At 29.4% G+C, this 22917-nt stretch overlaps 1 protein-coding gene across 2 annotated transcripts in view; it reads right to left on the reverse strand.

Moving 5' to 3' along the window:
* The window catches only part of LOC117179701, a 32251-nt gene that overhangs the window by 2777 nt on the left and 6557 nt on the right, over window positions 1-22917 (reverse strand). For both annotated transcript variants that reach the window (XM_033371728.1, XM_033371727.1), the window contains exons 2-3: window positions 19697-20237; window positions 4638-4959 (exon numbers count right to left, since the gene is read on the reverse strand). In XM_033371728.1, the coding sequence (XP_033227619.1) occupies window positions 4638-4959; window positions 19697-19733 (359 nt within the window). In that variant the 5' untranslated portion in view covers window positions 19734-20237. The remainder of the gene's footprint in view (window positions 1-4637; window positions 4960-19696; window positions 20238-22917) is intronic.

Raw genomic sequence — 22917 nt, forward strand, 5'->3', positions numbered from 1 at the left:
AAATCTCTATCCCATCCACACACTACTCCTTTCCCCTGCCGAGTGAGTCACGCCTACCCCGAAAGGGAAATGGCTTAATGGTGTAATAATAATAATAATAGCTAGTAGTAAAATAATCCATTCTAATTTTAATATATTACCGCGTATTATTTCTTAAATATTAATCACATCAAATTAATTATTTTTCATACATTAGTATTTTTTATCAATGATTATCTACGGTACGATCATACTGATACTGTAGGATAGTCTACATTAAGTATATTATGATTAAATTTCCAATTAAAAAGACTGACATTTGAAAAGAACGAATTTTTCTGTTGATAAATGTCTGAATAATTCATTTTTTTATTAAGTTTGTTAAACAACAACATAAAATCATATAATTAATTATCAGTGTTGCTGAAATTATTATAAAGTTCTCAATTAAAAGGACTGACATAAAAAAAACGTGTTTTTCTGTCGACAAATTCCCGAATAATGCATTTTTTTAAATCATAAAATGTATACAAAATTGATGAATTTTGCTGAAATTATCTGGAGGTTCCTAATTAAAAACCTGAAATAAAAAAAACATTACTTTTTCTGTCGACAAATGACTGAATAATGCATTTATTTATTAAATTTGCTTATAGTAATAATAAAAATAATCTTTAAAGAAATTTTCTTTATTATAATGTGGTTTTCAACCAAATTTCTTTCAATAAACTTAAAAAAACGTAAAATTATTCAAAATGATAAAAGACATATTTTCAACAAATAATTTGTTCACTAAAATTTTATTTATTTATTATACCATGATGAAATATCTTTAAGTAATTTTAATCTATAAAATGTAGGTTATTACAATAAATTTCCTTTCATTGACGAATACCGAGAATTTCAAATAGAAAAAATTGCCATTTTCTTCTTCATATTTGTTTATTTATAAAAAATTGAAAAACTAAATAAAAAATTAGAATCGGTAACTTTCTTTAAAATATTATCCGATTTTTTAAAAATGTTTTGGGCCTAAATTTCTGATCAGTCAAATTGATTGGATAAAGGTCGATCGACAAAGGCAAAGACCGGCAAAGGCAAGAGACTTTAGTAGTTCTACTGTTTCTGACAAGACTCCAAGTCAGCCCAAACATCAAAAGCCGGGCATGAAAGTAGCTCAACCAGTCAAAACAAGATTGTAGATCAGCCCAACCAACAGAGGAAAAACACTTTGGTAGCTTAGCCATTCAAGATATGACTATAGATTAGTCCAACCAACAAAGGCAATACACTTTTAGTAGTTCAGCCAATTATGACAAAACTCCAGGTCAGTCCAAACAACAAAGGCAAGACATGAAAGCACTCCAACCAGTCAAGGGAAGATTACAGATTAGTCCAACCAACAGAGGTAAAACACTTTGGTAGTTTAGCCATTCAAGGCGTGACTACAGATTAGTCCAACCAACAAAGGCAAGGCACTTTCAATAGTTTAGCCAATTATGACAAGACTCCAGGTCATTTCAAACAACAAATGCGAGACATGAAAGTAACTCAACCAGTCCAGAAAAGATTATAGATCAACCCAACCAACAGAGGCAAAACACTTTGGTAGTTTAGCCATTCAAGGCATGACTATAGACTAGTCCAACCAATAAAGGCAAGACACTTTTAGTAGTTCAGCCAATTATGACAAGACTCCAGGTCATTCCAAACAACAAAGGCAAGACATGAAAGTCGTTTAACCAGTCAAGAGAAGATCAGTCTTTGGTAGTTTAGCCAGTTAGGACAAGACTATAGATCAATCCAACCAACAAAAGCAATTTTATCTGAACTGGCTGGATTACCACAGTGTCTCGATTTTATTGTTTGTACTGATCCATAGTCTTATCTTAATAGGCTGAACTGTCAAAGTGTCTTGCCTTTATGGGCTGGACTGATCTATAGTCTTCTCTTAATTGGCTGAACTACTAAATATTTTTGGTAGTCCGGAATATCATTTGCCTTAATTATTCTGAAAAATGCTCAAATTGCCAGGGCAGTCACATTCTATTGCCACCCGTTGTTTTACTAGTTTTTCCTTTGGTAATTGGACTGCTCTACAGTATTGTATTCACTTCCTGAACTGTCTTCGTCCGGCAATATTTCGAACAGTATTCGCATAGCTAGGACTGCCCCATTACTTCGCCTATTATTGCCATTTCTAATGCCATTTTGCTGTCCTTATAAGCTGGATTGATCTTGTCAGTATTTTCAGTGTTTCCGTTATTGTGCTGATCACATTTTATTGAAATAACTACACCTTATCTCCAAGTTTCGAGCGGGATATTAGTTTATTTGGAATGATAGATGCAATAATCTATTCCAAAAAAATAAACATAAAAGGGGAAAACCCTTCTGTGTGTTTCTGACAATTTACGTGTAAAATTCACAAATTTAAAAGAAGATTCACAAGTTTGAAACTCATGCAGATTTGAACTCAACAACTCAAAAGGAAGTGCATCTTTCAATTGTGCCAAATTTATTTTCGGAAATGTAGGTCAAATTTGGACTTTTATCAAAAATGGTAATAGCTAGTTGAAAAGTCATGAAAAAGTATGTAGAAAACATATACAATAAAACTTTGCTTTATCGAAAAGGAAGTAAGTTGTAGACATTCGAAGAAGTGGTTTCTTATCAAAAGTCCAAAAATGGTATCCCCTCCCTTCAGCAAATATTTGTCAAAGCGAATTTTGTTTTGTATTATGTACTAACCGATAGGACTCCAATAAGCCAAACTTTGAGCCCGATCGGACGACTTCGCTTATTGAGGTGGCACCATTTGAGAAATGATGCCACATTTGTGAGTTGAAAATTCAACTGTTTTGTATAAAATTCGCTTTTTTGCTTACAAATTCAACAATTTAGTTCATTTTTTCTCTATGATTGAAAACTCTTGTTTGGTTGAAAATTCAAATCTTTTGTCGAAGATTCGTCCTTTTACCTATAAAATCAACTTTTCAGTTGAAAATTCAATTATTGTATAAAAATGTCGCCCTTTCGGCTTGGAAATTCAACAATTTGGTTGCAATTTTGTTCTCTTCAACTGAAAAATCTTTCTTGGTTGAAAATTCAAATATTTTGTTCAAGATGTCTGGTTGAAAATTTTATTTTTTTTGAAAGTTTTACTAGTTGGTTGAAAATTCGATTGAGTTCAACTATTTTTTGTTTTCAAATGGAAATCTCTTTTTTATGAAATATCAAGTTTTACTTTTTTCAATTAATTAATCAAGTAATTAATTCGCTAAAAATTCGTGGTTTTTATACAAATTTAATGTAATTTAATTTTAGTTTAGACATTCATTTCTGTTGGTAGAAATTACATCTTTTTGGTTAAAAATTCAACTATTTTGTTGAAAGTTAATTATTTGTTGGTAAAAAATCTTCTTATATATTTGTCAAGTAGAATTGATCTTTTTCTGGTCAAAGATCTTATTATGTGGTTAAAAATATAGTTATATTCTTGGAAATTCCACAATTTTGTTAGAAACTCATTCTTTTTAGTTGATAATTCAAATATTTGATTAAAAATGATTTTTTAAATGAAAAATTATGTTTGCGGTTTAAAAATTTATATGTTTTATAAAAAATGAGCTTTTTCTATGAAAACTCCAAAATCTAGTTGAAATCTTTTTTTTTGTCTGAAAAAACTGGGTTGGTTGAAATTTCAACTCTTTTGATGAAAATTCTTCTTTTTGGTTTAAAAGGGTTAACATTTTTAAATGAAAAATGGTGTTTTTTGTTTAAATTCATCTTTTTTGTATTACAAATAATTTGATGTTGTTTCGATATAAACTATTGCATTTTTGGTTGAAAATTGTTCTTTTCTGGATGAATGTTCAACTATTAGTTTGAAAATTTAAGTACTTCTTTGAAAATACGTGTCTGGTCTGTTGATAATTACTATTTTAAACTGAAAGTTTAAATATTCTGTTTCTGTTTCAATATGCAACGACCTGGTTTAAGATTTATATTTTTCAGTTTAAAATTAAACTATTTGTAGAAGATCGATTTACCTTTTTTTTTAATTTAGCGTTTCCAAACATATTCTTTGCTGGTGCTAGGAAGTTGTCATTTTTCCAGAAGTAGGAGTATTTATATCCCGAAATATAGAGAAATAGTAATTTTTTTACCACTCTGAAATTCAACATTTTTTATAACATTTCTATGACTTTAAAAAAAAAGTTTAAAAACTTCACTTTTTTTAGCATTGAGATAAAGATTACATAAATAGAAACTTTTGCAAAAATTTGACGTCTTTTTACGACTTTGCTTTGAAAATCATCAAGGTAAACAAAAATATTTTCCTAACTTCCTCTCGCTGAGATCAAATCGTCTGGCGTGAGAATAATTTATGAGAATTTTGTTTCTTCTAGGAATCAGTTAATAAAGTTCGGAACTGCAATCAAATTACCAAATTCTTCTACATCGGTTGATTATTCTAGGTAAAAAATGCAGGGCTTCTCTTGAATTAATAAAAAAAAACCAGTCAATAATTGGACGAAGACGAGAGTTTGCATTCAGTTACTAAAAACAACGAACAAATTCAAAGGAAATGAGAACATTCTTTCTTTGTTATTATTATTTTTTTAAGAAAATGTTTATGAAAAGCAACAACTTACTCTTCCTGTTTTTGTGGTTCGCTTTCATACCAAACAAAAGTGTGAAGAATAGTGGAAAGATATCTTCGAAAAGCTGTGCATGGAGTGCCACTTTGTTTAGTAAATACGAGAATTTCCAATATTGATGGTATAGCTAATAAAGTTAGCAGACCTGATAATTTTGCTATCATCATAGTGAATAAATTGTTGTAAAAAGTTATTTGAGCAAGCTTAAATTTTTGAGGATCATAATATGGTGGTAATTCTAATTCATCCTTTTCTTCATCTGCCGGAATGTTTAATCCTTCCTTAAGAATTATTCGAAGCCTTTCAGCAACCGCATCTGAAAAAAGGAATTTGGTCAATAAATTAGCAAAAATAATAAATAACAAATTAAACGCTTCTTATTTGGATTTTCTAATTATCAAATTAAAATACATGCTTTAATTTAGAATATATAAAATATAATGATTAATAATATATTAAAATAAATATTCAAGTATTTATAACTTTCATTTAAATATAAGATTTTATTCTAGCCGAAATATTAGAAGCAAAGAAAAGAATTATAAGATAATGCGGAATTTCATATCGCAATAAGATGTTCTCAAAAGTTATTCTGAAAGTCAGAGTCTTGCTCAGTCTGCAATTTTCGACCCTGATCCATTTTGCAGATGTTTAATTTGAAATTCACTAACTTTTTTAATTTTGAATGTTTATAGTTTAAAATCATAAAATTTTAAGCATCGTTTTGAAATATGCCTATCTTGAAGATTTGGAATTATTAATGATCCTTTAATTTAGAATATGTATAATCTAAAATGATGTAGTTTGAAATGTATTTTTTTAAATAGCTCCCAAATTGAAGAAATTTTGAATGTACAAATCATCAAAATTAGAGCATTTTAAATTGTAAGTCGTCAAAATAAAAAAAAATCTTCAGTTTTAACGATGTACAATTCAAGTCTTTTAAAGAGCTGCAATTGAAAACTTTTAAATCTTAGAAATATGTAAATAAATATTCCTATTATAAATTTGGATGATTTTGAGGATCTTGAAGATCAAAAGTCAAATTTTTAATTGTAAATGTTTTAAATTGAAGAAATTTCGAATAAAAGAACTCAAAATTACAGAATTTTTATGTGTAAATTTTCAAAATAAAAAATTTTTCAATTTTAAAGTTTTACTATTCGGAAGTATTACAATTTAAAAAAATAAGCTATTTCATTTTTAGTTCAAAATTTAACTACTTGGTTAAAATTTAAACTATTTATTATAAATTCATTTTTCTGGTTGATGATTCTTGATTTTAGTTGAAATATTTCGGTTAAACATTTAACTATCTTTTCGAATATTCTAATTTTGTTTATTAAAAAATCTATTTCTTAACTTTAAATTTAAAACCATTTTATTTTTAGTGAAAATGTGTCTTTCCTAGTTAAAAATGCAGGTATTTTGTTGAAATTTCGTATTTTTTGTCAGAAAATCAATTGCTTTATTTAAAAATTCATTTTTTTGGTTGAAAATTGAACTATTTTGGTGAAAAGTTTAAATATTTTGTTGAAAATTAATTGATTAAACTAAATATTTAACGATTTAATTTTTAATTTATCTTTTTTAGTTGAAAATTCAACTATTTGGTTAAAAATGTTATGGTTTTGTTAAAAAATTGTATTTTAATTATAAATTTATTTTTAAATTGAAAATTTGACTATTTCGGTTGAATATTCATCACTTTAGTTTAAAATTTAAAAATTTCGTTGCAAGGCTATTGTTTTCTGGTAAAAATGAATTTTTTAAATTTAAAATATAACTATTCCATTTTTGGTCGAGAATTTGTCTTTTTCAGTTAAAAATAAATGTATTTTGTTGAACTTTTGTCTTCTTTGTGAGAAAATTCAATAATTTGGTTAAAGTTTTTTTTTATTGTAATATAAAGTCAACTGCTTTGTTCAAAAATCGTCTTTTTGGCTTAAGACAGTTCAACTACTTTAGTAAAACATTCAACTATTTCCGTGTGGAAAAAGCCCAGCTGAGAAAAATTGAATGACCCTTACCTGAAAGATATGCCAGTACATATGCCAGTACAGGTAGCTAGCACTGCAAAAAAAGGACCAAGAGGGTTTTCATGATGGCAACCATGAGGGATCTATGAGGGAAGCCCATGTTGGGCCCCTATGGATAAGCACGTCGTTTCCATAAGGGACCACGCCTGGATTGCCCTCGAGGATTCCACAAGGCATGAGGGTAATCCATGTGGGCCCTGACAAGGGCCCCCTCCATTTTCCACACGGCTTGTTTGAAAATTAATTTTTTGTTAGAAATTCATGTATTTTATTGAAAACTCGTCTTCGCAAATAAAAAATCAACATTTTTGTTTGGAAATTCATCTTCTTGGTTGAAAGACGCACTACTTTGTTAAAAATTAATTTTTTGTTTGGAAAATCATCTTTTTGGTTGAAACTTCTATTTTTTGTTTTGTTTGAAAATCAATTTATTGACTGAAAAAATAACTATTTCATTTTTGGAGGAAAACCAAATTTATGTTTGTTTTTTGAAAATGCACTACTTTTCTCTAAAAAATTAATTTTTTTTGTGTGAAAATTCAATTATTTGGTTAAAATTTCATCTATTTTTCTGAAAATTTAAGAATTTTTTTTGAAAGTAATCATTTTTGGTTAATTTTTATAATCCGTTACAATCCGAAATTATCCACATTTTAATTGCGGAGCGTTACAAATGATCACGTAAGTGTCCAAGAATTCCGTTGTCACGCCCAAAAGCGTTAAAAGGTTAAGGAAAATGAGATAAGGAATCTACGATAATTTCTTCAGGACCAATTACATTTTCAGTCACGTGAGTAAAAATAACACGCTATGCTTGTACATCATTAAATTACACGTCAAATGCACGTGAGATGCATCTGTATGAAATGATAAGATGAAAGTTTTCTCGAGAAAGATGCTTAATAATGCTTTCTATTCCAGCTAAAATGATCTATTTATAATGCAAATAAACTAGTTGACAATTTACTTTAATGCAACGAAAATGTTCTAGGAGTGTAATTCTGAGCATCTGCAATTGCATTCTAATACACGCGAAGAAACGCAAAGTTAGAAAGTTATTGGCACTGACTCAGAGACAAGTTATATGGAAATAAATATTAGCTAATGAAAAATATTTCCTTGATATAGACTCAAAGGAATTTTCTTTGAATTGAAAAACATTTTTTTCTGTGATGTAGAAATTAACATTTCATAGGAGAAAAATACAGGTGAACGTTTTAATCCAGGAAAAAATTCCCGGTTATTTCTTGGTATGTTTCCGCTTGGATAACATTTTTTATGGTCATTGAAGTTAAAAAATTTGAATTCTTACAACTGAAATCTTTTCTGTTGAAAACTGAACTGTAAAATAAAGCACTCTTTGTCTCGGATATCGCCCCGATTGTCTTCTCGAATTTCAAGTGTCACCTCGAATCACGTCTCGAAATTCAAGTTTTATCTTGTATCTCTTCTTGAATTTCGAGTCGCATCTCGAATCTCGTTTCAAGCCTCATATTGTTTCGAATCTTGCCTCGAATTTCGATTCTCGTGAAAAAAAGTACAACGGCGTTTTCCAACTCAGATGAACAATTTATAAGCCAAATTTTGTCCTTCAAAATCAATACAAATTTTCAAAGCAAAAGAAGTGCCTCTTCCACTTTAGAAAACATTGAAAACCAATATTTCATCCCTTGCAACTCGATAAAAATGTTAGAAATAAAAAATTGTTCTCTTCCAATTCAGAAGAGTTTTGAATAAAAAATACTTCCCTTAAACTTGGACGTTTAAATTGGTTAAACTGCTAAGTCTGTCAAATTGAAACAATTCAATTGTCAACGTTCCGATTTGTAAATTGTTTAATTTTGAACACTCAGAATCGTCTTGTCAAATGAATCATTTTTTAATTTTGAACAGACTCAGAATCATCTTGGCAAATGAATAATTTTTTAATTTTTGACCCTTGAACTACGGCTTTATTTAAAAAATCTTAAAATAATTTTTATATTTACAGAGATCAACTTAACATGTTTTTTATCAAAAATTTTCATTATAATAATACACTTAAAAGTGAAGATCTAAAATATAGAACATTTTTGAAGTTAAAGTTTTAGAATTATCCATTATAAACTGAAAATTAAATAATTCAAAAATGAAGAATTGAACTTAACATTTAAAAAAGTTAAACCCGACAAAGAAATAAATTGATCGTCGTTTCAGGATTTTATCCAGCCTCTAAAAATTCCCGATCACCATGAAATCATTACGAGGAAAGAAATGGATAGAGGGTCAAACTGACTACCAATTTCTTTTTTAATGATAATCAATACCTAAACTGAAAAATGAAAACTATTAATTCAATTTACGTTTGGGTAATTAAAAATATAAAGAAAGGTGGATGTAAAACTGTAGAATGTGAAGGACATAATGCATTCTGCAAAATGATTAGCATGGAGTTCCGCCCACATATTATACATACGTGCAACAGCACGTATTTTGAACACGCGCGGTGACAGAATCATAAAGTCGAATTTGGCATGATGCCAAAGGCATATATAATCTGGGAACCAATATACTGATCATAATCCATTGACACTGCAAAAGCCGGTAGTAATGTACCGATGTAGTACCAAAAGTACAAAATGACTTGTTTTGTATGCAGAGTCGATAAAATGGGTAACATCTGTGTATCGCACTTGTCTGGAATTAAGAATGAAGGAATTTCATTCGGATTTTGCCTAAATCGCATTCTTTTGCAAGGAAGATCTATTCTTATGTACCATGCATACAAAGTCACATTAATCACCTGAGATAAAGACTAATGATAGAAACTGGGAAAAATACGAATTTTTAATTTTCTTTGTTGCATTCACTATATTTGTAGCATCCTTAAAATATATTATAATCAGACCATTGTATAGATTTTAATTAAACTGGAAAACAAACACGCGCACTACGTGCGAGAATTTTTTTTCTGCGCAATTTTTAAACTAATATCTCAAATTAATATCAATAAAACAAAATTGTATTTAATAGTAGAGGGAGACCACCCTACGATAGATAATGAACCTATAGAAGATAATAATTATTTAAAAATACGAATGTATGTAAAATAATTAGCTTATCTCAATTATTACTTAGGACACTATATTTGTTGATACATTACAATCATCAATAATTATATTAGGAATATTTGTGCTTTTAATTAATCATTATCTACTGTGGCCTGTGAGTTCAATATATACTGAAGATGTGTCTCTGCTATCTGTTACCGAAAACAATAGAACAGAAAGGCAAGAACATGAACAAATGTGGTGGTGCAAAAATGCTTTGGAAATTTTTTTTCGAATTTGCATGCATATCGTCCCAAAATTTGTTCGAATCCATACAGAATAAATGCGTAAAAAATTATATTTAGAGGTTTCGGAAGCTCCATGAAGTTCAACACGCATTTTCCATAAGAAGAAAAGAGGTTTTTGTACATTTTATTCAGAATTGTCAGTATTAAGTGATTCGGATTGAAAATGAACATTTCTCTTGTGGATTAGCTATGAAATAAAAATGAATAATTAGTTTTCAAAATAAGCCCCATAAGTCTGTTTTATTGGGTCCCAAAAAAACGCATAAGTGAAAAATTATGTTTTGGAAGTTTTTAGTGCTAATTATGATTTTGTACGGTTTTCTAAATACCAATTGTTTTTAATATAAATAGATAAACGTTTATTTTTCGGCCTGCTGGCCTTAAAAAATTGACTTGCTTACACTTCCATTTTTTACAAAATTTTCCTACAACTATTTCTTACAAAGTACCATCCATCCACACCTTACAGCTAATCCGCTCGTTTCTATAGCCTAACCTTCCCCGCTGCGTCTCACCACGCCTCGCACGCATTTAGCTCTTTTATCGCTATGCCTCGCATTACCAACCTCTGTCTCCGCGGCTAACACTTAATACTTAACTACTATTTACAATATTTACATTTTCCTTACATTTACTTCCTCTTCTATTTACAATCTTTCCTTCTCCATTCCTCTTCCTTCTACCTTCTTTTTTTCTTTATCTTATCCAACACCCCCTTCACCCATGCTACTGCCCTTTTGTCCCCTCTTCCATGTAACAATACCACCATGATTATCTCACTCCTTTCCACCTCTTCACATTCCTCCAACCAGTGTTCAACTTTTGCATCCCCTTTCCCGCACAGTTCACACATACCGCCAGCCGATGAGGCTGCCGCCGGCAGGGGGATGCCACCCCGGGCCCAGCCACTCGGCAGCCCCCCCCCCCCGCTATGAGGACCCTTTCATTGTAATGAGATTTAAGGCTGCTTCAATGACTAAAATCCTAAAGATATAGCTCAATTCAATTCTAATTATCTGAATCATTTTCCTGCTGTAATTTTAAGAAAATGAAAAAAAAGTTGATGAAAATCGATTAACATTTCGAGTAATTAAGCATATCTTTAAGTACATGCAAAATTACAAGAACTTTCAACTGGCTTTGAAGATATTAACCGATTTTCATCAACTTTCTTTTCATATGCTTAAAATTAAATTAGGAAATTGATTAAACTAATTAATAGTAAATTGATTATCATTTTAACACATTTTAATTTTTCTCAACCGGTTCTAATTCTCTCGCGTGAAGCATGGTGTGTCAAGCAGTGAAGCAGTCAAGTGTCCCTGCTTGGCGGCAGGGTATTGTGAAAAATGTGAGGGTGGCGGCCCTGCCGCTCCCCAGAAAGTGCATAAAAAGTTTGGGAATCGCTGCTCTAGAACGTCCAATTTTGGTTTTCTTCGCGCAGCCCATTGTTCAATCTGTCAAGAAGAAGGGATTTGTTGAGATGTTTCAGCCAATCTGAGTGAACCTCTTGAAATTTATTAGAAACTAATTTCTTTGATTGATTTACGACACTGGCTTTACGTTTTATACTACTTGTCTGTTTGCTTACCAAACTCAGTGTGAATAAGGTTGCCCCAGCAGGAGTCTTTGGTCCACAGCAGGTCAAAGTAAGGAAATGTACAGAATTTAAATTTTGCGATTAGCGATTTGAAAATACCATAATCCGCATCTACGAATTTTTCTGATTCCAATAATACATTGCTTGCATAGGAAAGTTCAGAATAGTAGCTCAATATTCAATTAGATATGCTTACTTCCCCAATTCTCAAACTTTATAGACAAATTACATATCGTTGGAATGAGAATAATTCGAAAATTCTGAATATATTACTTTTAAGTCGGGGATTGTAGACCCTTGTAACTCGAGCCCTACGCGCGGTGAGGTCCTTTTCTTTTAAAGCTAACATCTCGTAAAACTCATTCAAACTATTTTAGAAAGAAACTCAACGAAAGAAATAAATATTAAATTAAAAGCAGGGGACCAATGAGAAGAGAACTTAATAAACAACTGTGAAAAAACGGGTAAGGACACTCCTCCATCCAGTAACTCCAACCCATATGCACGCCTAGAGCAGCGATTCCCAAACTTTTTTCGTTCTTTCTGGGGAGCGATAGGGCCGCCACCCTAAAATTTTTGTTATAACACTTAAACCCAAGGGGGGATACTTGACAGCCTGCGATGTGAGCATGTGCTGGCTTGTCGCGCTCGACCTTCCCATTATATGAAAATTATAGCCGATTAGGAAAAATGGGAAATTTAGTTAAATATTCATTAGTGAATTTTAATAGGCAGCGTTAGATTTTCTGGACTATGACGAGAACATTAGAAAAATATAGAAAGAAATCGGTTAATAACTTCAAAAGTTATTGCACGTTTGTTACGCTGCAAAGTAGTCCAGCAATCTATTGTCTTGTACAAATTTAGTGAAAATATGAACCGATTTTTATGAACTTTTTTTCCATATTTCTAAAATTATATCACGAAATTGATTCAGCTCATTTAAATTTAATTTTGTCATACCTTCATAACTTCAGTTATTGTAACCGGTCTCAATCTCAGAACAATGAAAGGCATTCATGCTAGGTCAAAAAAAATAGTCCTATGCTAACAGCGGGGACCCTGCCTTGGAGTCTACCAAGCTACTCGGCCCGGGGTGGTATCCCCCTACCGCCGGGTAGTCACCCTACCCAGGGTTGCAGTTTGGGAATCGCTGGCCTAGAGCAGCGATTCCCAAACTTTTTATGCACTTTCTGGGGAGCGGCAGGGCCGCCACCCTCACATTTTTCACAATACCCTGCCGCCAAGGGGAGACACTTGACTGCTTCACTGCTTGACACACCATGCTTCACGCGAGAGAATTAGAACCGGTTGAGAAAAATTAAAATGTGCTAATATGTTAATAAATTAAATTTTAATTAGTTGAGTCAATTTCCTAATCTAATTTTAAGCAAATGAAAAGAAAGTTGATGAAAATCGGTTAATATCTTCAATGCCAGTTGACAGTTCTTGTAATTTGGCGTGTTCTTAACGATATGCTTTATTACTCGAAATGTTAACCGATTTTCATCAACTTTTTTTTCAATTTCTTAAAATTACATCAGGAAAATGATTCAGGTAATTAAAATTGAATTGAGCCATATCTTTAGGATTTTAGTTATTGAAGCAACCTTAAATCTCATGACAATGAAAGGGTCCTTATAGCGGGGTGTGGGGCTGCCGAGTGGCTGGGCCCGGCCTGACTTCCCCCTCGGGGGCTTCCCGGCCCAGGGTGGCATCCCCCTGCCGGCGGCAACCTCAACGGCCGGCGGCACTAGTTTGGGAATCGCTGTCCTAGAGGATCTTCTATCAGGGGACAGAGTATAGAAAGCCAGAACCTATTATAACCTTCCATGCAACCGCATCTCATTCTCGCTATAAGTCTCTGACAACCTTGCTCTCCTTTCTCACACAGATATTACGCTCTCTTCCTTGGCATAATCCACACATAGTTCCCGTTAAACCTTGACTCTCTTATCCTCTCCTCTCCTTCTGCCTTCTCTTTCTCCATGCCATTCTTTTAAACCAACTCATATACCTTCCTTCCTCGTATCTCCTGCTAACTTCATCCATCTGCAATCCATTCGTTCTAAAATACCTTTCCCTTTCCACCTTCATCTTTGCACCACTACGTCTGTTCTCCTTCTCCTGCCAACACTCCCTAACCAATTAACTTCTCTCCTGTTTTTAATATATAAAATGCTACTTTGGATTGATAATTAAATGTTTACATAAATTGTTTAAACAAATTATTATTATAAGATATTTTATCTTGGAGTAGAGTTGTCGCGTTTCTTTCCCGAAAGTTTCAACTTATTTTAATCTTTTCACTCAGAGCGAGAAAATAATCAATTAAATTTAATAAAAATAACGGTTTTAACAATTTATTATTGTTTACAATAATATTCTCATCGTATGATACTAGAAAGTTGCAGTTTTTTGTAAAACTTTACACTTCTTATCACTTTTCAATTAGACTGATGTAGAAGAGTATTTCTGTTTCCAAACATAATTGTTTAAATAATTTATTATTCTTTTGAATATAATATTCTTTTTTAATAATGCAATTTTATCTGCAATATTCAACTTATTGGTCTCTTTTTACTTATAACGCAGTAAAAATTAATGCAATTTAACAAACAATTGCTTAACCAATTATTATTGTTTATAACTATCTTCTCCTGCGATAATGCTATATAGTTGAATTTTTTCTCAAATTTTCCACTGTTTTTCAACGTTTCACGTAGTGAGGTAATAATGAATGCAAGTTAAGAAACATAATTATTTAAACAATTAATTATTGTGTCTAAGTGAAAAGTGGATAAAAAGAGGAATATTTTAGAAAAAACTACAACTTTGTATAAAGTAGTATTTTGTGTATTAGAAAAAGTTTGTATTTTCAAAAAACAAAATCATAATTATTGCCAAAATTCGAAAACCGAAATTTTCACTTATGAGGATGTAGACGGTTCTGAATAAAATTTACAAAAACCTCTTTTCTCCTTATGGAAAATGCGTGTTAAACTTCATGGGGCTTGTGGAACCTCTAAATATCATTTTTTTAACACATTAATTTTTTTTGAGGATTCGAACAAATTTGAAGGCGAAATGCATGAAAATTACAAAAAAATAGTGTCATCTTAATTGATACAATCAAACTTTCAAATCAAAAAAATCAAATGGTTTTTTAGCAACGATAGAAATTTTAGATGAAAAACACTGACATAACAAAAAAAAAGGTTTAAGACAGTAAATCTTCTTTCAAACGTGATGGGAAAGTTTTATGAAATGAAATGACTTTTGTTTGAAATAACCGATTTCTGGTGAAAAATGTGAACATAACTTTAAATTGTTCCAAAATTGTGTCTTCTTTGAAAAGTTGGAAAAATCTTTTTCTAAATATAATTTTCTTAAATTAAAAATTACAATTTAAGACAAAAAACACCGATATAATTAAAAATTGTTAAAAGACTCTGAATTTTATTGAACTTATAATGATTTTTGTTTAAAAATTCCAATTTTCGATGTAAAATTCCAAAGATATCTAAAATTGTTTAAAAAAGACGAATCTCTGAAATGTAATGGTTTTTAAGGAAACTTAGAATTTTGAAAAAACGTATTTAAGTTCTGCCGCTATTTCACACCTGAAATTGGAATTTTTAAACAAAAATCATTAGATTTAAATCCAATATGATTTTCATTAAAAATAATAAAATTTACAAGCTGAACTATTTTGGATTATGTTAAGTGCTGTTTGTCGCAATTGAAAAGAGCAAAAAAATCATTACATTTAAAAGAAGAGTCGCAATCTTATAATAATTTTTGGTTACGCAGGCGTTTTATATAAAAAATTGGTATTTTCAAACAAAAATCAATATAATTCAAACAGGATTTATAAAATAACTTGACAATTTAGTTTTTTCATTGAAATTCGGTATTTTTAATAACAGAAATTATATTTCAACGAGTTCAAAGAACATTTACAACATTTATGTAAATTTAAGTTATGTCGTCGTTTATTACCGGGAATCAGTTTTTTAGAAAAAATAATTATATTTAAAAAAGGATGACATTTTTTGGTAAAATCATAGGTTCTAGCGGGGTTTCCAGGAAATATCGAAATAGATTTCAAATAAAATTTACAATTTTGGAACAATTTAAGGTTTTATTTGGAATAATCTGTTGGTATATTATGTTTACAGGAAATCGGCATGTTAGCGCTTTTCACCGAAAATCGGTTATTTTAAACAAAAATTATTTGACGTAAAAAATGAAACTTACAATTTTGAACAAACTTATATTATTTTAGTGTTTTTCGTCAAAAATCGGTATTTTTGAACAAAAGTACAACGGCTTAATTGTCTATCTATTGTATATTATATATACTCATTCTGAAGACTTTATATTATTAATATTAATTTCTATAATAATAAATTTATTATCAAGCTATTCATTTTCATCAACAGTAAAAAAAATTGTTCTTGCTTTTCTTTTCTATTATTTTATAGATAATAGATATTCTGAATAACAAAAATTTTGTATCAGTTATTATTGTGCATTTTAATTTAAAAATTGTGCAAGACACATGTGTGCATTTTTTCCAGTAGTTTTAAATATATTTGTATATGCATTTTCCTTCCATTTTAAAATAAAGTAATATGCATTTATATGCTTTCCTGGGAAAATTATTTTCAACAAGCTAGTTGAACTTTCTTAAGAATAAATAACTTGAAAGCTATTTATTTTGATAGTTTATTCTCCGTTATATCTATTCTCAAATTTCCAATATCAATAGAAAGTTTTGAAGAATATAAAAAAGAGAATATAATAAAAAAAATATTTTTTGATACCCTTTTAGAAATTATATACAGTCAGTGAAATCTAGTTAAATTGCGAAAAAATATCCATAGTAGACAGTCTCCATCACAACAAAGTTGAGTGGAATTTCACCTTCTTGGTCGTGAATAAGACAATTTCTAAATTGGTGCATTTGCATCTTCACCAAAGAAGAAAGCTACCCATCCATTTTAATTTGCGCGCAGTCACGCAAAAAAAGAAAAAATAATAGATAAAAGTACTCATCACTCAAGTGCTAAATGCCGAGAGTAAGTCGAGGCCGTACATTTTCTATACTCGCACTTACATTAGCAGACGTTAGATACCACAAATGTAGAATTGCAGTCATTGCACTTTTAAATTAAAATCTTTAACTAAACTCGAAGTAGAACCTCGTTATTTGCAAAGAAATTGAATTTATTTGTCGAAATTCTTTACAAATAAAGATTTTACAATTCAAATTAATTCGGCTTTTCATATTATAATTGAAATTTTTTGAGTATTCTGATGTTTGCTATTTATTGGCTTTAGAGGTTCAGTTAAATTAAATTAAATTATTTCAAAAGTTTTGGCACATAATGGTGTCTGGAGGCAATTTGCAATTGAAAGTACCATTTTTCTTTAATATCACAGTTGTAAAATCATAAAAAAATGATATATTTTCATTTTCATTTTGTTTCAATTTTTGAATTAAAATGTATCGGTTCTAAATTTTCTGTTCTTATAAATTATTTCTGTGAAAGTAAAATTTTTCCAAAATAACACTGCAGTAAAAATAGAAACTTATAAAAACATGTTAAAGAATTCGCTGAACAAAATTTTTAGCGACGTACATTTGATTAGAATAAAATTTTTTACAATTTTTTAAATTAAAATTAAATTGTATCATATTTGTTTAAAAATCAGACTGTAGTAAAAATATGAAATGATTAAAAACGTTGTAGTTAAATAATTATTTAAATATTCTGTAAAAAATTGCAGTGACGAACATTTGATGAAAAAAATCATTGAAAAATTTGTTATAGCGACGTACATTTGATGAAAATACTTTTCTTTAATTCCTTATATAAATAATTTCCATAAGAATTTCCAAAATCAAAGTAGTAAAAAATATCTAAGAAATTATAAAAACATTGTAGTTATGAATAATTCGTCAGGTATTCTTCAAACATTTTTTTGTGACGACCATTTGACGAAAAATTTATTTAAACAATTTTTTATATCGACGTTCACTTGATGAAAATACTTTTCTTAAGCTCCTTGTATAAATAATTTTCATTTTTTTAAATTGTTCATAAAATAAATAAAATATACTGGATTTTGTATTATCAGTAGATGGATAATTCTTCCAGTATTCGTCAAACATTTTCTTGTAACATATATTTGATGGAAGGATCAATATTCGCGTTGAGATTCGCGTTGGAACATTGTAGCCAGGTACTAATTAACACTGTAGTAAAAATACAAAATTAACAAGAATTGAAGTTGAAGAATGTCGAAATCTAATTAAATAATCTTTCTATTTATACCGAAATTATGTTATTTTCACAGAACTAATTTATGGTGAGAACAGAAAATTCAGCTCATTTGAATAAAAAAGATTCTCTGTTTCAAACAAAATTTCTTTAAATCAAAGAAAAATATTCATTGGCCCTCAGTCAAAGAAAAGTTTCTTTCTTTCAAAAGAAATATTTTTACTTTAAATGAATGGTTTTTTGTAAGAATGAAAATTTGTCTTTAATTCAAAACTTTTTTCATTTTTGTGTTATTATTTTCAATTATCATTGAAAAAGCAAATATAATTCAGACTATTTTCATTTTAATGGATACAAATTTTAAAGAAATTCCAATCTGATTTAGTTTCCGATCAAAACTAATCCGAATCCATTTGAAAAGGGGCTTTAAATCTAGATTGATGGAATTCCATTTGAACAAGCTTAAGTTTGGCAATAAAATATTTTAATTTGAGTAAGTTTAAATTTGATTCGGACATTGCTACATGAAAAATAGAAATTTTTAACAATTTAAATTTTAGTCATCTGAAAAAGTAAAATTTTGAGACTTTTAATATGAAAAAGTTTATAATTGAAACGTATTTATGTAAAAAGGTTGATTTTGCGCATTCAATTTAAGTAAGTTTCAATTTGATGTTTAAAAAAATTAATTTTTAAAAGTTCTCAGTTAATATTTTTTAATTTGAGAAATTTCTATTTTTAATTAAAAAAATTACAAACTTGATGAACTCTCAGCATAAAATGTCAAAATTTGAATACCTATAAAAGTAATTTTGCATTTTCATTTCAATAATTCCCCAATCTACAAACTTTTTTACATCAGGATCATTTATTTCACAATATTGTAATACAAAAAAATTTTTTTCTGAATAATTTATGTCGTTTTATTACTTACTTAGAAGTTTTTAAGATCTCAAGGTACTCAACGTATACTGCATTCTTTGATAAAAGTGAACGTATCTTATAAAACTCCTTTCTATGAGGTGAATAAATATAAAATTTCAAAGTAAGATAGAATGAAAAATTGTATTTCTTACTAAATTTAAAATAGAAAGAAGTGTGAATAAGAATGGAAAGATGAACACAATAATAGCGAGAAAATTAAGTAATAATAACTTAAAACACGGTTCTAAATTAGGTTGCATAATTTCGATAGTCGAGTTTTAAATATATGGATTTGATCAAGGACGTTGCAAAACCACTTAGTCCTTTCTCATTTTATCATCCGATACTTTCACCGAATTTTTATACTTGAGTGATTTGAAGGATTTTCGTAGCATCTCTCCAACTTTTCTGGGTTTCACGAAGGCCAGATAGTTCAAAAAATTTTATTACGCTTTCTGTGATAGAAAATCTCTATTATTTTTAGAATACACAATATTCAATTTTGCTAAAGCTTATGAAAACATGATTAAAAATGTATTGAATCATCAGTTAGGCCACGATGCATAAAATTAAACATCAAATTGTTATTAGATTTGAAATTTGTTACTGAACAAAAAACTATTAAATTTATTTCTACTGTTTAATCCAACAAAGTAATGGTTGGTCCAAATTAAAATCCAACTGTTTCAACTGCAATCATGAAGAAAAAAACTTCAGAAAAGAAAATATCATCACTAAAAGAAGGTACCTTTGCCAAAATAACAAATTGTTAACTCACCGGTATATTTATAAGAAACTTAGAATAGAAATAAAAATGATCCCTATGATTATTATACATAGGAAAATTAATTTTGTTTACTCACCTTCAATGTCTAGATTCTCAGTACTCCGAAAAGCCATTTTTCAGCCGACAAAATTCACACTTATTTTTCAATTTCAAAAATTCATCAATTCGTTATAATTGATGTAGTTCAATCCATAAATTTTGTTACTATAAACCAATAGATTAGTTTTAATCTAGGATAAGTTTGAAAATTTATTTCTTTTCACATTCTCATTAGTACTTTGTTAAAATAGTTTAACCAATTATGGGCCTCTCAAAAAGAAGACTTTATGTCCATCTGCAGATTCCTGCTCACAAGGCCAAGAGCGGACCACAGATTGCTTTATAGAAGGCGTCTTTCCAGTTGAGTTTGCCTTCTTCTAGAAGTAACAAACTAACTTTTCTTTTTGTGCAACAACCGGCAAGCACTAGAGCATACGAAGGTCTTCTTTGGTGGAGACTTGGAAAGAGGAGGGCCGAATACGGGCCGCTATTCGTTCTCCGGCATCTCCGGAGAAAGGAACTGCACTCCTTCTCTTATTTTTCTCCCTTCTCTTAAAAACCGTCGATTTGCAGACGATCTGTGAAATTTGCGTGATATAAAAAAGACTTAAAAAAAAATTTGAGCCTCAAATGCAACCAAATTTGATACGCCCCTGAGACCATTAAACGTTATAATTCCGGGTACCAAAATAATTTGGAAATCCAGCGACATGGGTAAACTTACAAATTTGGGACATTAGGATCTTTGAATCTTGAACGAGTGCAAAATTTGCATGAATCCAAATTTAATACGCCCCTGAAGTCTTAAATGTTCAAATTCGGGGTACCAACAAATTTGGAAAGCCAGCGGCAAAGGTAAACTTACAAATTTGGGAAATTAGAGTCTTTGAATCTTGAAAATGTCCAAAATTTGTGTGGATCCAAGTTCGGCACGCCCCTGGAGTCTTAAAACGTCAGTTTGATTTTTTAATTTTGAAACACGTAACCAACTTTCTTAGGGTCTGAACATTTTGGAACCCTGTCTTATCCGTCATCTTACGTATTTTTTCTGACTAAATTTTTTTCGTGAATTTATTTAGGAGTCATCCAAAAATTAAGTAAAACGTGTTAGTGGTGGAGGGAATTGCATTTTCGACAAAAAATGATTTTCCAGTAAATATAGAAAAAATGCATTCAAAAGAAGTAAAACAGATTAATTTCTAGAAAATAGTTACATTTTTAACCCAAAAATATTAATTTTCAACGAAAAAGTTAATTATTCCAACCAAAAGAAAGAAATTTCCAATTTTTTCTAACCAAGCCAAAGAAATTTCAATTTTAAATCGAATACAGGTGAATTTGGCAGAATAGATTAATAAATTATCAACACAATAATTAAATCCTCAACTATAACCAAATTAATTTTCAAACAAGCAGTTAAATTTTTGACCAAAAAATTGATTTCCTACCAAAAATAAAACGAGTTTTTAACAAGATTCATGATTTGTCAACTAAGCAGTTCAATTTACAACAGAAAAGATTTATTTTCTAAACAAATCAAAACAAAAAAAAATACATGAATTTTTAACTAAAATAGACGAATGTTTATCTAAAAAAGATGAATTTTCTATTGAAAATAGAATAATGAATAATTTGGTTGCAAAAATGATTTTTTAACCAAAAAGAGCAAAAGTTTATTAGTTGATAATTGAAAAAAATTATTTTAAATAAAAAATAATTAAGTTTAACCAAAAAGACAGATTTTTAAGAAATAAGCTTAATCCTAAACCAAAACTGATTAATTTTTACCAAAAAGATTAAATTTATACCAACAAAATACGTTAATTTTTACAGAACGATTGAATCTTCAACTCGAGACTGTGAATTTTTTACAAAAAGGTTCATTGAAAAAAAAAGATTTTTACTAAAAAGATGGGGTTTTCAACCCAAAAATATTAATTTTAAAGAAAGAAGTACATTTTAAAACAAATAGTTGAATTATCTAACAAAATAGTTCAATTTTCAACGCAAAAATCAGAAAGTTTAACAAAACAGTTTTATTTTCGACCGAATTGAATTATTTTCTGAAAAGATTACTGAATTTTTAACCTAATAATTACATTTGCTATACTAGAAAAATTTAGAGATTTGTGATGACCTGATCTTTAAATGGACCATAATTCGGATGCTGTTAAATTTCCTACAAACCTGATTTTTGAAATCACCTCAATTTAGTACGATTTTCAGAGAAATTGATCAAAATTGGCAATGAATGTAAAAAAAAACCTTTGTATAAAAAATTGTGTTCGTTAAAGCTTTATTGATTGAATTCCAAAAAAATTTTAATAACTTTTAAGTAAATAGTTTCAATATATAACACAGAAAGTGCAAAAATATCACCTATGTTATTAACATTTATGCTTAGGTGTAAATTATATTATACAATGAGTGGCAACGATTCACAAGTATTATGTCAAGACACTTAATGCTGTTTGCTAACCAGGCATACGTTTTACATATTTAATTTTCGCGAGTCGCTCATAATAGTACCGTTTATTTTATTAATTTACGATGACACTTTTTCCAATTATTATTCAATATTTTTATTCTGAAAATTATAAAATTGGTAATATTTATTGCTTAATTTCAACAGGAGCAAAAAAAGCAAATTTTTTTGGAAGAATAAAAATTTGATTGAGTCCACAAAATTGTTATTTAATTGAAAAAAGTTGTGTATTTCGGGACTAACAAAAAATTTGGTTGCACAAATACCAACAACAATTTGTTTGTTTATCGAGCTCAAAAAACTGCTGTTAACTTAACCAATACAAGTGATTGTTTTGTTTTGTTAGTATTTGTATAACTCGTTTTTTAATTGTTCATATACAATTTTGGTTTGTTTAAAAAACTGTTGTTTACTTAAGAGAATAAAATTCTGATTTGTTGGGCCAAAAATAACATTTGCTTGCACAAATACCGACAAGAATTTGTTCGCTTATCTTTAAAATTTTGATCAGTTAAAAAAAACTGTTTCTAAATTAACAAATAAATTTGGATGTTGTTAATATTTGAGCAACCAAATTTTTCTGTCGTCCTAAAAACATTTGGGTTAGTTAAAAAAAGCTGTCGTTGAATTAAAAAATTTTATTTATGCCAAAATAATCAAGTAATATATTATTCATGCTTCAATTTTCAATTAATGAACCAACATGACTGCACATAAATAATTTAATAAAAAATTATAATGTTCTTTAACTCATAAAATGTATTGTCGTTATT

Source organism: Belonocnema kinseyi, chromosome 9 (assembly GCF_010883055.1).
Source record: "Belonocnema kinseyi isolate 2016_QV_RU_SX_M_011 chromosome 9, B_treatae_v1, whole genome shotgun sequence".
Lineage (NCBI taxonomy): Eukaryota > Metazoa > Arthropoda > Insecta > Hymenoptera > Cynipidae > Belonocnema > Belonocnema kinseyi.